Below are 16,953 nucleotides of genomic sequence, written 5' to 3'. Positions count from 1 at the left end.
CTCGCCCATCCCCCCCAAAACAAAACAAAAATCAGCCACCCGGCCTCACCTCCCTCCTCCTTGGCACAGACCATCTAAGGGCAAAAGCTCCAATGGGGTAGATAGCAACGGGGCTGGCCTGTGATGCGGTCCGTCATTCCCTGCCAGTCTGCCCGGTGACACTTGAGAACCGCGGAGCCTCCCTCATGCAGGCCACCTCTGCTTCACTTACCAGATTCAAGAAATACCAGATCCAACAAATGTTTATTGAAAGCAAACCATGTGCAGGGAAGCCCAGTCCCTCCCAGAGTGTGCTAACCCCCAAGAGAATGTGAGAAGATTCTCTGTGCTGTCCCATGAGGCTTGGCTTCTCTGAGGAGGCCGACCTCTCTAGGCCACCACCATGTCTTCATCCAGAGCAGCGAGGGAGGACCTCGCTGCAGTAAACAACAGGCTAGGAATGGGCTCCGGGCCTGGGGAGGCAGCAGGGAGGGGCAGTGCCAGGCTCTGGGTGAGCACGGGGTGGGGTCTCCAGGACCCTTCCTCTCTGTGGGCAACCTTGCCCAGTGCCTGTCGTTGGAGCCTGCAGGGACTGGGGTGAAGGAAGGGGAGGGACTGGAGTGGTGGAGCCTGGGGAGGGCCAGGGAGCAAGCTCAGGGGCCAAGGGTGACTGGGTACATCACTGTGGCCTCACAGCTTGGTGGGGAAGAGCAGGCACGTGAGTTCCCAGCTGCCACTGTGTCTGTCCACAAGGGGCAGGGGGTGCTGCATTGTAGTGCTGGACCATGGCGGCCACGGAGGAGAAGAGCTGGACAGGGAGGCAGAGTGTCAGGAGTCCCTTGAGCCTCATGCTAGGAGCACCTTCCTGAGGCAGCAGTGGTGCTCCGGCAAGGGGGCTTATTGACACTTTTCTAGATCTTGCTTCCTGTTTGCCCCATGAAGTTCCACTGCCATTTCGTTGCCTGATTCCAAGCAGCTTTCCCGCTACTGCACCCCTGGGCACACTGTTGGCCAGATTCCTATTTCAAGGCTAGACTAAAATAACTTTAGGGCCACGCCTCGGCCCTGGTCCTCCAGCCGGGGAGCTGAGTAGTGGGTGACTCAGTTTATAGCCCAGCAAATGCGAGTGAAATGTTGAGTCCTTGGAGTAGGTAGACAGGAGGCTGGACTGCCTGGACCCTGCCCTGCTCCCAGCTGGGTTCATTATAGGTACAAATGCCCTCACCTTGACCCTGTGCAGACTGAGCAATGGCGGGAGGCACCTCCCCCAGATCAGGGTGGGCCTCTTCCTAGAGTGCCTGGGGTCTGGGAAGGAGTTCAGGGCTCTGGCCTCTGTCATTTTTACCACCCCAGAAAGACACAAAATATGGGTCCTTCTCCAGGCAAATGCTCTTGGCTGGGCCCAACGTACTGCTCTGCTGCAGCCTCCTTGCCCGATAGTCCCTGCCTCCTCCAGCACCCACCTCCTCGCGGTTCCTGCCCTCCCAGCCCAGGGCATAGCAGTGCCTGTCATCGAGCCACCGAATGGGAATGTTGAAGACCCGGTCTCGGAGGAACACTGCCAGGGTGAAGGCCTGGGACCCGTGAGGCCCTGAACTGGGGCGCACAGTGTAGGCCCCATCCTGTGGAGGAGACCCCAGATGTCAACCTCATCTCCCAACTGCCCGTCCATAGGGCTGCCCCGTCGTCCTGGCGTCCTGCTCCTCGTAGCTCAGCCAGTCACAGCCAGTGAGCAGAGGGGTTTTGGAGAAGGCCCAGTGGTCTGTGACTGCCTACCTTTTGTAAACGGAGCAGGGCACTCTCGACAGCATGACGGTCACAGTTCCCTGAGTACCAAGGTTGAGTCAGCAGGCTGCTGTCCTATACACACACACACACACACACACGGCCACTCAGAGACGTGCCAGGGCTCTGGATCAGGCTTGGGGAGCCGAGGACCCTGAGTGCAGTTATCTGTGCTTGTGTCTGCCTTCCCTTGACTGAGTCCCAAAAGCAAAACAAAGAGGCATCCATGCCGGGTGCACAGCATGGTGCCACACATGTGTGTCCCATACGTGTCCCTTATGGTGGTGCACACCTCAGCCCAAGAGGGCTTCTTGGTGAGGACACTCAGGCTCTGCCCCCCTCAGGCCTCCCGCCTAGCTTGTGCCCAGCCCCTCCTCACCTCGGCAGCTGAGGTTCTCCCGGAGGGGGCTGCAGAGGGAAGAGACAGTCTCTTTCCTGCTATTATAGAAGAAGCAGGTTACAGAGCTGGGCAAGGCGGATGGGGGTTGGCAAAGGAGGCTTTTGGAAGGAAGCTGCAGGGGGGATGAAGGGGTGTACACAGGCCTGAAGCCCAAACCAGAGTGCCCAGTGCTCCCCCACTCTCCAGGTCTGGTGCCCCAGTGTGACCTCCAAATGAGGAGTGGTCTTGGGGCACAGACTGGGAGCCTCCTGATTTGGTCCAGACCCTGGAAAATGCCCGAGAGGGTCCCTCAGGCCTGATCTCAGCTGGAATCAGAGCTGCAGGGACCCCTTCAGCAAAGTGGGGCCTGAGGGACTGGGAGGGAGCCTGTGGCCCTCAGGGCTGGGGCTGGGGCAGGCTCAGGCAGGACTGCCCGCATTCATACTGAAGGTGCTTGCACTCACCTTTAGAAGTGGCGTCTGCTGCTCCCTGGGACACAGGAGGTCTGGTCAGAAAAGGCTGGGCCCTGCAGGCCTGCTGCCCGGGTCTGAAGTCCCACCCTGAGCCCCCTGCCCTACCTCCTTCCCTCCCTCCCTTTCCCCCTGGCCACCAGCCTCTTACATTCTGAACTTCCTGGGAGGCCATGGTGGGCCTGTAGGGAGCGAATTGGGGGACAGAGCTCAGGGTCTTTAACTCCTTCTAGAGAAAGAGCCCAGTGGACCCAGGATCCCAAGCTGCCTCTGCCACCACTGCCAGCAACCCTAGGACAGTGCAAGGAGAGCCCATCCCAGGGTCAGGGCTCCGGAAGCCTTAGTTGGGACTTGCTCTGTCCTCTCTCTCTCTCTCTCTCTCTCTCTCTCTCTCTCTCTCTCTCTCTCTCTCTCTCTCTCACACACACACACATGCGTGCGCGCGCGAGTGTGCACGTCTGGTGGGGCACTCCACTCACCTGGGCACCAATGACATCCTTGGCAGAAGGACTGGAGGCATCAGGACTTGGGAGCTCGGAGTCTGGGTCAAGGCCAGGACTGAAACAGAGAGGGCAGGCTGGGCTTGGCTGGGCACCAGGCGGGGAAGTCCGTGCTGGCCAGGGAGGGGCGGAGAACAGCTGCAGGGCTGCCGCTTCTCGGCAGCCTGGGCTTTCTGGGAGCCCTTCCAACCAGAGGGAGATGCTGTCCTGGCCACAGCAGCCGGGAAGCCCCACCCAGCCTTTGCTCTCGGGTGGTCACCTCCCACGTAGGCACAGTGTGGTCAGCTGGACCTAGGGCAGGAGTGTGGGTGTCTGAAGGCAAACGTGTGTTGGTGGGGGTGGGAGGAGACAAGGACAGAAGATGGGGCCAGGACAGTGTGTCATTTCTGCAGGCAGCTGAGGGCCTCAGGGGCAGGATGGGTCTGGGGCCAAGGGAGGTGCTCACCTGGATTGGGCTCACACTCCAGGTAGATGTCCTCCTCATCAGGTTTCTTTGGAGGGCCTGGCACCTAAAGTAGGGAGGGGCGTGTGGGACCATGGATTTGACCAGCCCTGGGGTTCAGTTTAGGACCAGGGGGCCTCTGCCCCAAGCAGTGAGGGAGTCCTGGGGGAGGAGCCACAGATCTGGGGGAACAGCTCTGGGTACCTCACTCCCTCCTCACAAGGCAGCCCTCTTTCTGGGAGCCAGCTGGAATGATTACAATTTCTCTGGTGCCTGGGAGGGGGCATCCCGTGAGCACGTCCCCTTCAGGGGTGCCCACAGGCCCCAGCTCTCAGAGAATGTGAATTGGAGTTGGAGCCCTGGGCGGCACCCTCTGGACAGCTGGTTACCCCCGCCAGGGGCCTGGGGCACAGGGGGAGGGGCTCTGCCCTGGCCCTTTCCCTTGGTTTCCGGGATATTTCCTGGCTTTCCCAGGCCCCCCACCCCACCCACCCCTGCCAACTTCCTAGCCAGAACCCTAGAATGTGAGGTGGAGATCGAGGGGCTGCTCACCACTCTGGACCATGCGCTCCACTCTGGAAGGAAAAGGAGAAAACCACCCGTCATGGCAGCAGGGAGCAGAAAGGAATTCAGTGAAACTTAGGCTGGGAGATAGAGTGTCCTTGGAACTTCTCTGAGGAGGGGATCCTCAGAGCCAGCTCTGGAGCCCAGAAGAAAGCCACCCTCATCCACGATCGTTTTCTTCACAGCCCTGTGGTGTTGCCTGTCTCGCCCTCCCAGCTGATTTGCCAGGCTTGGCTCCAAATGTCTTAGGGCTGTTCCAAAAATCAAAGCCACCCTCAAGGTCATGAAGGTTTACCAACCACTGAGCGCAGTGGAAATGAATGTGCCTCAGGCCAGCTGTTAGACTTTGGGCAGGAGGAGGCTACCTCTCCCGGGCCTCTTCTGGACAAAAACGCATTGGCTGAGGTCCCTCCTTGTCCTGACATCAAGGGTTCTGGGGTTACAGGCCTCAGGGTACAGACCATAGGGACAAGTCTCTGGACAGTGGTGGCCAATAATGACGTGACTGGTATCGGAGACCGGTGGCCTAAGGGGGCCCCCTTTGATGGGGGATGGCGCACAGATGTGCCTCCATGGCGAGGGTCCTCGGGCAGAGTGCGCTGCCCTTCAACCTCTTCATTCTAGGGGTGTCCCTCGCCTGACCCAGCAATCACGCCAGCTGCAGGACAGGACCTGCGGGTCTGGGACTCCGCTGTGTGAGCTCAGGCACAGCATTTCATGTCTGTGGGCCTCAGTCTCTTCATTTGCTTCATGGGAGGCAATGCCACCTGGACTGCCACCTCAGAGGACTAGCAAGTAAAAAGGATGCCCAGCTGGGGCGTGCGATGAAGGGCAGAGTAGGGGCCCAGTGTCAAGCAAGCACAACTCTATACCAGTTAGGGAGGACGCCCTTTCCCAGGGTGGAGCCACGGAGAGAGGACGTCCCCATTACCTCGCCTCCCAAAGAGAGGTCCCTCCTCGGCCACGTGCGGGCTCGCTGCTGCCTTCAGCTGTGGGCACAATGGGGCCAGTGGGGATGGGGGAACTGAGGCACCTGGAGGGCAAGGATGGTGGGGTGGGGTGGCGCAGGACCAAGAATATTTATGCAGCTTAAAAACACCCTCGTGACAACACAGGAGGAAATGTACAAAAGGGAGGACTCCTCTTTGCCTCTACTTTGTGGCTCTTTCTTTATTGTGAATCTCTCTCTGTTTATTTTATTTCCAGTGAAATATATGATGAAAGTGGTAGCTTTCAAAGTCCACACCCGGGATCAAGGTAGGCATGGGAGCTGGAAAGGACTGCAGCTGAGCAAGGGACTTCTTCACTCTTTAGGCAGGGAGGGGTCCTCAGGCCCCCGCGTCCAGGGCAGGGGCAGCCTTTCTGTCACCAGCAGCTGGAGTGGGAAGGGTGGAAGGACCCGGCCAGGCAAGTTGGCAGAGCCACTGACAGTAACAGGGCTGGGCTTCTGAGGGTGTGATTGTTCAGGGGCCTCTTGAATGCAAATGTGGGGGGATCTTGCAAATGAAATGCCTCTGAGAGTCACTCACCGGGAAATGGCAGCCTGGGGTGGGGCGGGTGGGGAAGGAGGGACTTGTGGGGAGGCCTCGGGCTGCGGTGGGCTGAGGCAGGGGTGGCGATGGCTTGGATGAGTCTGGGGGGCCACAGTGATCTGGAAAAGACCCCAAGAGTTGTGAGTTGGTGGGTTCCTCCCATGTAAGTTCCCATTGTCCTCCTGCCCCCATCTAGCCTCACTTCCTCCTCCCTCCCTCACTCCCAAACACTCACTGGCTTCCTGACAGCCCTGTCTCTATGGCAACTGGAGGCGGCCAGCTTCCCTGCCCCCACCTGGCTGAGGGGCCGTGGGGGTGGGATGCCTGCGGCAGCCGGGCTCTCCCAGAACTCCCGCCCTTGGCCCGAGGAAGTGCTGGGATCTTGCAGGGGGAACTCCAGGCCCCCGGACTCTTGGGCTTCCTGCCGCCCCGCTGTTGCCTTGGTTACACCGCCCCTCCTCTCCCCGTCCCACTCTTCCTCCTCCGGCACTCCCTTCTTTCCTCCATCCCTCTCTCTCTCTCTCTCTTTCTCTCTCTCTCTGTCTCTCTCTCTCTGTTTCTGCCCAGCCCAGAGGCCCTGTGACTGCCAGCTGAGGCCTCCCTCACTGCCCCGGCACAGGCAGAGGGAGGAGAGGCAGGGCCTGTGCTCTCTTGTCCTCTGGGGCCCCTCCTGTCCTGCCCAAGCACCCAGACTCCCTGCCTCCTGCATCTCAGCCCTCACCCATGTACAAGGAGTCTTCCCCTGTGCCAGGAAGGTGGGCAGAAGCCAGAGTGAAGGGCAAAGGCTCACAGGGGGGCAGCTCATATTTATCCTCCTCATCCTCCTCTTCCTCCTCCTGGGCCTTCAAGAAAGGGTGCTGGCACGGGGGCATGGAGGGTGGAATATGTCCAAGCACAGGCGGGTGGCTGCCTCCCCCCACCCCCAGCCTCAGCAGCTGGACTTACCCAGTGTCTCCAGGTCTCTGGATCAGGCAAAGGAGATGGGCTGGGGGCATCTTCTCTGCAAGCTGGGGGGTCTGGACAGACAGCCTGGTCTCACCTCCTCCCAGCCCACCCCCCTCTAGCACAGTGCCTCACTCTTTCCCCAGGGTAATAAACCATCTGCACTTGACAGTGGGTGCAGATACTTCAACTCAAAGGACCCATTCATGATGGGCATTTCCAACTCTGCAGCAGGGCCAATGACGTAGGCGTTTTGGAAACAAGAGGGCCTCCCAGATAGCTGCCAGTCTCCCACCCCTGCACCCCTGATTCTGACCAAGACAGGTGGGAGAGCTAGGCCCCAGTGACATAGCAGTGTGGGACTATGGTGGGCAGCAGGTGTCCAGAGGCACTCATAGGAGACTCAACTTGCAGGGGACCCCAGTCTGCTGGCCTCCTCTGGCCCACTGTGTCACTTACCCACACATCTGGGGGGTGGGAGGGGTGGCCCCAACCTGCAAACAGACTCTAGTCAACCCTGCCCAAGGGGCCCTTGAGTTTGTGTCAGCCAGATGCTGTGCTAGACATTCACATCTGGTCCATGACAGTGTGAATGACAGAGGCCCTGGAACCAGGGCAGCAGGAGGAGGCAGCTGGGGACAGAGTTAGTGGCTGTGGGGCACAGCTGCATGAGCTGGTGCCCCAGGGAAGCCGGGAGATGGGGAGCCCTAGTGCTGACAGGGGATGGAGGCACACGGATGGTCTCAGTGGGCAGGGAGGGCACAAGCAGAGCCAGCAGAGATCCTGGGATGGCAGTGCCCAGGAAAGGAGGGGTTGGGGAGAGGTGGAGACAGGAGGGCAGAAGGAGAAAGAGGAGCCCCAGTACTCACCGAGCCTTGTTCCCGCTGAGCTTGTCCTGGAAAGAGCCAGGGAGGGGAGTAGAGGGATGGTCAGGGCAGCTGTCTCCCTGCCCAGAGTCTTGGCCACAGCCCCCTCCTCGGGGTGCACAGGTTTGTGTGTCTGGAGCTGCCCCAGGACAAGTCTCACCATGGTAGAGGCAGAGGACCTATGCTTCTCTGGAGCCCAGGATCTACGATAAATGACCTAGGGACAGGGGCCCTATTGTCCCTATCATTTGCATCTCCTAAGCACAAGGAAGGTGGGCCTGCTGTGGCCTTCAACCTCAGACCAACTTCACCCACTTCCAGGACACTCCCAGGGCCCAGCCCCAGATCTCCCCCACCTCCCCTGGGCCGGCCTCCCCCAGCTATGGTCTCCAGCCCTCTGCCCCCCAGGAGGAAGAGCTCAGCTGGTCCAGGGCTCACAAGCTGCCTTCAGCTCTCTGATCACTGTCATCCGTCTCAATTCATAGACAATGTTACAGTAACGGGCAGATATAATTAAAAACAGGTGACTGGACTTGCAGACACTTTTCTTAAACCCTTTACTCCTGTTGTCATTTGTTGGTGAGTGGCGATCAGTAATCAAGGAAATGATTTGTGGGAAAAGTCAAGATGCTAAATGAAATCTATATCATATATATAATTTATTTTAATCATCAATTTAATTTTAAAAAAATTTTTAAAAGGCAATGAAGGTTAGGGGAAAGCTCAGAAACCGGCTTTCATATTTAGTGTGACAGATTCTTTTTTTTTTTTTTTTTTTTTTGAGACAGAGTCTCACTCTGTTGCCCGGGCTAGAGTGCCGTGGCGTCATCATAGCTCACTGCAACCTCAAACTCCGGCTCAAGTGATCCTTCTGCCTCAGCCTCCCGAGTAGCTGGGACTACAGGATGTGCCACCGTGCCCGGCTAATTTTTTCTATTTTTAGTAGAGACGGGGTCTCGGTCTTGCTCAGGCTGGTCTCAAACTCCTGACCAGTGATCCTCCCGCCTAGCCTCCCTGAGTTCTAGGATTACAGACGTGAGCTATGGTGCCCGGCCGACAGCTTCATTTTTTGATGTATGTGTTTACTAGTTCAGTGGGTATTTACTGAACACCCACCATCCACCGGGCACTGTTGCTGAAGATGCCGTAGAAAAACCGAACAGGCAGGCCTTGCATGTGTGTTTCTTCACTGGATTCTCACAATAGCCTCGTGATGCAAGTCCTGGTTTTATCCTCGATTTTCAAATGAGGAAACTGAGTGTATATTAGTCAGCTCAGGCTGCCTTAACAGAACACCACAAACGCGGTGGCTTAAACAACAGAAATCTATTTTCTCACAGTTCTGGAGGCTAGAAGTCCAAGATCAAGCCTCTCTTCCTGGCGTGTAAATAGCTGCTCTCTTCCTGTGTCCTCACATGGCCTCTTGCCTGTGTAGCACTCTGGCGACTCTTCTTCTCATAAAGACACCTATGCTATCAGATTAGACCCCTCATTTATGACCTCATTTAACCTTAATCACCTCCCTAAGGGCTCTAGCTCCAAATAGTCACACTGGGGGTTAGGACTTCAACATGTGAATTTTAAAGGGACACAATTCAGTCCATAACACTGAGGCTCTGAGAAATCAAACACCTTTCCTGAGGTCATGCAGTTAGGAAGTGTTAGAGGGGATTCAGCCTGAGGTCTGCCTGACCCAGAGCCCGTGCGCTAAATGCTGAGCATCCGGCACCTCATCTACAACTGGGTCCGGACCCTCCTTTCCTGTGAGGGAATTAAACACCGGTACTTGCAGGCTTCCTTAGGAGCCTGTGACTTCCAGGTGCTCTGTTACCCAAGTGAATTTTATTATTTTTTTTTTATTTCAGCATATTACGGGGGTACAAATGTTTAGGTTACGTATATTGCCCTTGCTCCACCTGAGTCAGAGCTTCAAGCGTGTCCATCCCCCAGACAGTGCGCACCACACCCATTAGGTGTGTATATAGCCATGCCCTCCGCCCCCATCTGCCTGACACCCAATGAATGTTATTGCTATATGTGCACTTAAGTGTTGGTCAGTTAAAACCAATCTGATGGTGAGTACATGTGGTGCTTGTTTTTCCATTCTTGGGATATTTCATGTAGTAGAATGGGCTCCAGCTCTATCCAGCCAAATGAGTTTTAGAACCTTGACTTTCTGAGAAGTTTTGGGATAAAAAAGACTTGGGCCTGGTGTCTGACTCTGTTTATACCAAGGAATGAGGAAACACAGACCATGCTCATGAATGATGAGAACTTCTATTAAAGCCTGTAACTTTCTTGTGTTTATTATTGTGGAGATGTCCCGGCTGTTGGCACAAGGGAGAAACGAAGCCCATGTGCTTGCATCTTTGGGAGCCACCAGGCTAGAGGCACTGGGGAGAGACCCCCAGGGTTGGAGCTGGCCACAGCCTTAAGAGAGGAAGACCAGGTGATTCCTGGGACCTTCAGGTAAAAGGGCACTTAAGAAGCCATGAAGTCTCATTGGGGTGGCTTAACAGGGAGCCCATCTGGTGCAGTGGGAAAAACAGAGAAAACAAAGACCCAGTTGTTCCCAGGAATCAGGGAACTGGGTCTACCCCTTGTCCTCCACTCCCAGCTGACCTTTTTTCCACATTTGGACCACAAGGTAAGGAGCAACTTCCCCCACCCAAGGGGACCTCCCATGGAATCAGAGTCAGCAGGAGATTTTGGACACCACCCTACTGTCAACCCCAAACTGAGCGAGTTTCCCAGTCTATGCTGCCTCACCCCAGCCACCTCCTCCCTCTGTTCAGGGCTTTGCATAGGCAAATGCCAAGAACCTGGTGAATGAAAGGGCCCAGGCAGAGATGGAATCTATGTCATGAGGTGGGGGAAGGCGGTGGTGGTGGTGGCCTGGACAGATCTGGAGAAAAGGAAGGAAAGAGGCCTGCTTCTGTGCCTTGTTTCACCCACACAGGTAGATTTGGATATCCATCTTTGGCACAGGATTGCTTTGTGCACACCATAGATATTCCCTGGGGATGAATTCCTAGAAGTGGAATTACTAGAAACTCAACATTTTGAAGGTTTAATGCCACATTGTCTGGCAGCACCTGAGTGTCTATTTTATGGTCCTTCCATAGCACAAAGTGATTCTCCAAATTTTTTAGGTCTCAGCTACTGATCTTCAATGAAAACAAGCTATGGGTCCAGGGTAGTCTAAATCCATCCTCAGAAAACAAACAGTGGTCTGGAGCAGTATTTCCCCCATATGTATGATTATAAGAATTGCTGGAGAGCTTGTTAAAGGTCTTAGGTTCTCAGCTGGGTGTGGTGGTTGTGCACCTGTAGTCCCAGCTACTTGGGAGGCTGAGGCAGGAGGATTGCTTGAGCCCAGGAGTTTGAGATTAGCCTGGGCAATACAGCAAGACTCCATCTCTTAAAAAAAAAAAAAAAAAAAGTCTTAGATTCTTAGACCCTCACCAAGATTGCAAGAACTAGATTCTCCAGGGAAGGGGCCTAGGAATCTATATCCTTTTAACAAGTCTTCTGGATCAATCTTATGCTAAGTCAAGTTTGAGAAACACTGCTCTATGGGAAAAATTCTGAAAAGAGGCAACTTCTCCTAGAACATTTTCAGAATCATATATAGCTCTTAGCTCACTGGGAACACAGGGCACCTAGCAGAGAAGGAACATGACACACAGATCCTGCCCTCAGGGCGCTACTGGGATGGAGAGGGCAAGCCCAAAATGGCCAGTCTCTCCGGGCTTCAGTTTCCTCGGCGTCAGTGGGCATAATAAGGCACTCCTCACTGGGGAGGCTTCTGAGGGTTGAATGAAATGATGACACATAAATATCAGCTCCTCCTGAGGCGGTGAGGCTGTGTGGTTGATGTCCTTGTCGCCAGTGGACAGAGACGGTGGTGAGGTCTAGCTGGGATCTCTGGTGTGCGTGGAATGGAATGAATTGCAAGGAGGGTGGGGGTTGTTTCTGAGGACTTGAAGGAGGACAGGCAGGCTGTGGTCAGAGGTGGGAGAGTGCAGCACGTGGAGTGAGAGCCGCTGGGACATGGGTTGATGGCTCCCAAAGAACAGAGGGGTAAGTGCCATTCTTTGTGGCTGTTGAGCACATGTTATGTTCGGAGTGTTCTCCACCTTACAAATCCTCGCTTTCAACCACAGAAGCCAGGCGAGGCCCTCCCAGCCTCCCTTGCGGCTGGGGTGCAGGCATTCGGCCAGTCAGGTGCCCCACGCCAGACTTCGAATCTGAAGCAGGCACCAAAAGGAATTCACCCTGGGGCGGATGGTGACAGCCAAATCCTGTTTCCAGAGGCTGAGACCTTAGTGGCATCACCCAGGGCCCAGATCACTGGTGGTGGCAAATGGTGGTAACTGCCCAGGGTGGCTCTGCCAGGCCACTTTTGGGACATTATTCCTGGCTTATTCTTTGGCCCTCCTGGAGATGCTGTGAACTACAGAATATTTTTAATAAATTATTTTTCAGCCTGAACTGGCTAGAGTTGGTTTCTTTCCTTTTTTTTTTTTTTTTTTTAATTTATTTTTAGATACAGGGTCTCATCATGTTGCTTGGACTGGTCTCGAACTTCTGGCCTCAAGAGATTCTCATGCCTCAACTTCCTAAGTAGCTGAGATTACAGGCATGTGCCTATAATTTTTTTAAATTAGAAAAGTAACTCAGGCCGGGCGCGGTGGCTCACACCTGTAATCCTAGCCTTCTGGGAGGCCGAGGCGGGTGGATCGCTCGAGGTTAGGAGTTCGAGACCAGCCTGAGTGAGACCCCGTCTCTACTAAAAATAGAAAGAAATTATCTGGCCAACTAAAAATATATATAGCAAAAAAAAATTAGCCGGGCATGGTGGCACATGCCTGTAGTCCCAGCTACTCGGGAGGCTGAGGCAGTAGGATCCCTTAAGCCCAGGAGTTTGAGGTTGCTGTGAGCTAGGCTGACACCACGGCACTCACTCTAGCCTGGGCAACAAAGTGAGACTCTGTCTCAAAAAAAAAAAAAGAAAAGTAATTCAGCTTGTTATTAAGAAAAAAAATCACTCTAGCCCAGGCAACATAGCAAGACTCTGTCTCAAAAAAAAAAAGGAAAAGAAAAGAAAAAAAAATCCCAAGAATATAGAAGTATAAAGCTATGACACTTATTTCTACCTGGTCCCACCTTCCCAGGACATATCCATACCTGTGCTAACTGTTTGGGCTTCTTGGCAACCATTTGCTGACCCCACAGATGCTGCAGTTTCATCTCTAGATTAGAGTTCTTAATTGAAAGTAAGAGAAACTGGCCAGGTGCAGTTGAAAAATTAGCTGGGCATGGTGGCGCGCACCTGTAGTCCCAGGTACTCAGAGGCTGAGAGGTTGCAGTGAGCTATGATGATGCCACTACACCCCAGCCTGGGCAATACAGTGAGACCTTGTCTCAAAATAAATAAGTACATAAAATTTAAAAATCAACCAATATAGATAGAAGAAAAAAAACGAAGGGCAGAAGAGAAAAAGGAGGGGGCGGTGGCGTGGATTTTAAATATGAGGAAGCACAGGGGGACACAGGCACTGGGGGAAGGCAGGGCCCAGGGAGAGGGAGGCCAGGCCAAGGCACGGTCACAGGGATGTAGAGTCATCAGGAGAGAGCCAGGTTTCCTTCAGCCAGGGAGAGATGCTGATAACACGAGGATCTTCTCCCAGGGGCAAGTGACTGGAGTATAGGGGGTGTAGAAAGAGGGAAGGGAGAACTTCCTAAACACAAGATCAGGGTCAAGAAGGTGGTGTGGGGAGAGGCCTGGCCACAAGGGGATGGGGGGACAGGGAGAGGACATCTGCAAGTGCAGGAGGCCCTGCGAGGGGTCACGAGCATTGAGTCCTCAGGATATTTTTGCCAGATCAGGTGCTCAAGTTAGAGGCCTAAGATGTTCCTGGTGGAGGGGCCTGAGGCCGGTTGAACTCTGTCTGTGTGTTGGGTTCGAGTTTGAGTCAGGAGGAAGGCAGTTTGCATTAGGGAGAGAAGGGGCCCCCCGGGCTAATGGATGATGGAGTGGGTTTAGCACAAGCTGGCAAAGGCCCCTCTTCCTCCCTTACCTGCTGCCTTCACAGGTCTGCAGACTCAGCTTACTCTGGTGACAGCTGGGATGGGTGATGGAGAGCTGACAGACAAAGGGACAGACAGCTCCCTAAGAGGAGTCTCTGTCCTGTCCCTCCCTGGCAGCTTCAGAATTTTGTGACAGACCCTCCCTCCACCTCCCCTGAAAGTGGACAGAAAGCCTGTAGTGTGTCTCTGAGGGTTTTTGGAGGGCAGTTCACCAGCTCTGGTCAGGCTCTCGAGGGTTAGGGCCAGGGCTGAGAGTGGAGGTTGGCTTTCTGTGGCCTCCAGGATAAAGTGCACGAGCCAGCACCACCCCTTTCCCTCTGCCCCGCCAGGGTGCTGTGCCTCTGCCCTACTCACTGCCCTGCCCTGTTCTGGAACCTTTGGACAGCAGCTCTGGTCATGTCATGGCTCTGCCTAAAACCCTTGAGTGACTCCCCGTGGCTGCTTGAATGGGAACAAATGCTTCTTGTTGCCTTGTAGGATCAGGCCTTACCTACTGCCCCAGCCCTGAGCCCCTCCATTTTTTTCCCCAGGAACTCCCTCACACTCAGCTTCTCTATGTGCTTCCAAGGTGACCAGGGCCCAGGTGGCCCATTCTGCACCCTGGAAAGGAAATTTCAGTGGAAAGAAATTTAGATCTTTACTTAGTCCTTAGAGAGTATGAGAGAGACTCTAGCCTGGGGGACAGAGTGAGACCTTGTCTCAAAAAATCAAGAGAGAATATGATACAGAGAGGGCATTCTTAATACATAGCAAAACACACTAAAAAGGGGAAAAGAAAGAAAGAAAAAAGACTCTTCTATATGAATATTATACTTCAAAAAAATTTACCAAAAGAAAATGGCAATACCCTCTTCACAGATGCCCCCTCCACCTCAGCTCTGTATTCTGCATGTCACCACAGCTCCAGCTGCCTTTCTGCTTGATCCACTAGCCCACTGCCCAGATTCTGCCCACAGGGGAGCCCAGGAGGTGACCCAGTACGCAGGAAGCCTGGGTGAGGCTGGTGTGGGGGGGAGAGTGGCTGCAGACACTATACTGTGACATGGCTTCTTCCAGCCCTTTCTAGTCTCAAACCGGCTCCTTATCTGGGGTTGTGCACTTGCTGTGCCTCTGCTAGAACACCCTGGCCCTTCCGTCCCTCGTCCCTCGTCCTGCAGGCCCCAGCTTAGGTGGCCCTTCCTCATTGGCAGTCCCAGACCAGGGCAACCCCCCAGCCCACTCTCATGACTCCCACCATAATTAAACTTACAGGTTCATTTCAGAGCTAGACTGTGGACTTCCACACTAGGGACTGTAAGCTCTTTAAATGGGCAGCCACTGTGTCTGTTAGGTTCATGGCCAAATCCCAAGTGCCTGGCCCACAGCTTGGCACACAGCAGGCTCTCAATCAATATTTGTTGTAGCTGCTATTCAAATCTTACTCATTCTTCACAGCCTGCACAAAGCCTGCCTCTCTGCAAACATCCTTGGTCTCTTTTCTCCAAAAGGCCCTTGTCTTGCTCATTTCCTGCCCATATGTCACCAACTACCAGGCCAGACCTGAGGCACAATGCCCTAAGGGCCATTCTGTGTTTATCTGCTGAAAACAACCCCCTTTTCCCCAATGCAGATGGATCACCAAGGACTGTCTTCTCTGGATACCTCTGATCAGCCTCCCCCATCCCACTGGGTCCTTTCCTCCACTTACCTTCCTTCGGGAGGCGGGGCATCAGTTCCTCCCCGACTCCCCCTAGCACTCCCCCTTCTTCCCTCCCGCCTCCAACCCAAATGTCATAGGGCCCTGCTCAGGCTTCCTTCTTCCTCTCAGAGCCTGGGAACCAAGCGTCCGTTCCTGCCGCTTCCATGTTCCTTTCTCCCAGGACTAGGAAGGGCAGAGGGTTTGGAAAACCGGCCAGCCTTCGACCCTCCCCCTTAGGAGAGACCGGACACTGTGGCTCGCGGATGTGTCTCCATCCCCACATCCTTCCTTGATGGGCGTGGAGGGCCCTGAGATCACCCTTCCTACCTTTTACCAACGGAAAAGCTGAGACCAAAGAGGAGATGGATGCGGGCCAAGCCCATCTTATTACGTACACAGGGCCAAGGCCCACAGTCCCCTCACCCCGGGCCCGGGCCACTATAGCGACCTAAGCAGTAGTTCCGCGGGAAAGGGCGACCCCTGGTGGTCACAAGAAGTGTGGCGGCCTGTCGCTTGTTCCCAGGACCCTGAGGCTGACAGAGGAGGGGCGTGGCCTGGAGAACCACCGACATAGGCTTTATCTGGAAGGTAAAGAGAGGCAAGTCCTTAGGGGGAAAGAACCCAACTTTTGTTGCACCTTGCCCTTAGCCATATTCCCTGTAATGACCTAACAAAGCTTCCCTGTGACTTTAACTGCACCATGTCGCCTGGATGAACAGGAAGCAGGGATATGCATTAAATGGGTTTTGGCACATCACAAGTCACACAAGTTCTTACTGATGCAGAGGTCTGGTGCTAAGCCTTGGAATGCAGAAGCTCACATTCTAATAATAATATTTCTAATAATAAGAGAATGGGTTCTTATTAAAGAGTCCAGAGACTGAGGCAACGGCTATCTACCTCCAAGTTTCTATGGTACCTATCTCTCATCTCTAGGGACAGAAGGGCTACTCACAAAAGGCTGGTTGTCTTAACAGAAATCCTCAGAAAAACAAGCCTTTGAGAACTTCCCAGGCAGAAATGGGCATGCTTAGAGACCACTTGATCAGTTCATGTGAACCTCAGCCCTGCTACCAAGAGAATCTGGGTGATCTACTTTGAATATCCCTTCTGGAGCTGCTTCTGTTTCAAGATTAAATGGAATATTTCTAGGAAGTAGCTGGTCTCGACCTAACTACCTAAGAATGAAAATCTCACTGACATTACAGGGTCATGGCTATACCTTCAGAGACTAGGTATTTCCCTACTTTGATGCTCAGGGATGTAGCAGTATATGCCCGGATCAGTGTAAAACATGAAAATGGGGTTGGAGACAAAGTCCAATGTGTTGCTGGCCACTGTGGTGTCATTGCTCCCGATACTAGTGTAACCTGAGTCCCCACTTGGGAGCCAGAAATCAGCTGAGAAGAGGCCTCTGGAGAGAGGCTGCCCTGGCTCTGGAGGGCGGATGAAGTAGGGCTTCTGCACAGCTCATCCCACCGAGCAGGATGGACCCCTGAGTTCCTGGCTTGCACTGAAGGGTTTGGGTAAGTCCCTTCTGTAGCGCCTCAGAAGCTCCACGGGCAACCTGTGAAGTTAGGACAAGAGCTCTGACATTTGACCCTGAGGTGTGAGCAGAGTGCTTTGAGAGAGAGGATGCTGAATGAGAGTGTCCTGGTTATTATCTCCTGGCAGCCCCCTGGCCTTCACCTTGGCTCTGCGATGTAAAGCTGATGCCTAAGCG

General features: G+C 54.3%; 1 protein-coding gene and 1 long non-coding RNA gene across 2 annotated transcripts; both read right to left on the bottom strand.

The window, feature by feature from the left end:
* Positions 1 to 224: 224 nt before the first annotated feature.
* Positions 225 to 8,635, bottom strand: SH2D6 (SH2 domain containing 6). Its single transcript, XM_045550629.1, is given in 18 exon segments — positions 225 to 750; positions 752 to 787; positions 1,443 to 1,601; positions 1,756 to 1,839; positions 2,144 to 2,202; positions 2,608 to 2,632; positions 2,765 to 2,795; positions 3,093 to 3,171; positions 3,559 to 3,622; positions 4,108 to 4,130; positions 5,051 to 5,108; positions 5,712 to 5,770; positions 6,373 to 6,487; positions 6,597 to 6,667; positions 7,053 to 7,087; positions 7,463 to 7,488; positions 7,620 to 7,676; positions 8,576 to 8,635. Coding segments are annotated over 18 exon segments (1,122 nt in total). The 3' UTR covers positions 225 to 669.
* Positions 8,636 to 9,943: 1,308 nt separating this feature from the next.
* On the bottom strand, positions 9,944 to 15,601 carry LOC123637121. The gene is made up of 3 exons (XR_006734748.1): positions 15,558 to 15,601; positions 13,543 to 13,607; positions 9,944 to 9,987 (listed from the first exon to the last, which is right to left on the bottom strand). It is a non-coding gene; the product is annotated as an uncharacterized LOC123637121 (long non-coding RNA).
* Between the last annotated feature and the right edge of the window lie 1,352 nt (positions 15,602 to 16,953).

The sequence above is a fragment of the Lemur catta genome, chromosome 4 (assembly GCF_020740605.2).
Source record: "Lemur catta isolate mLemCat1 chromosome 4, mLemCat1.pri, whole genome shotgun sequence".
NCBI lineage: Eukaryota > Metazoa > Chordata > Mammalia > Primates > Lemuridae > Lemur > Lemur catta.
Note: the sequence above shows the minus strand (reverse complement) of the source record. Positions and strands in the feature narration are given on the sequence as shown.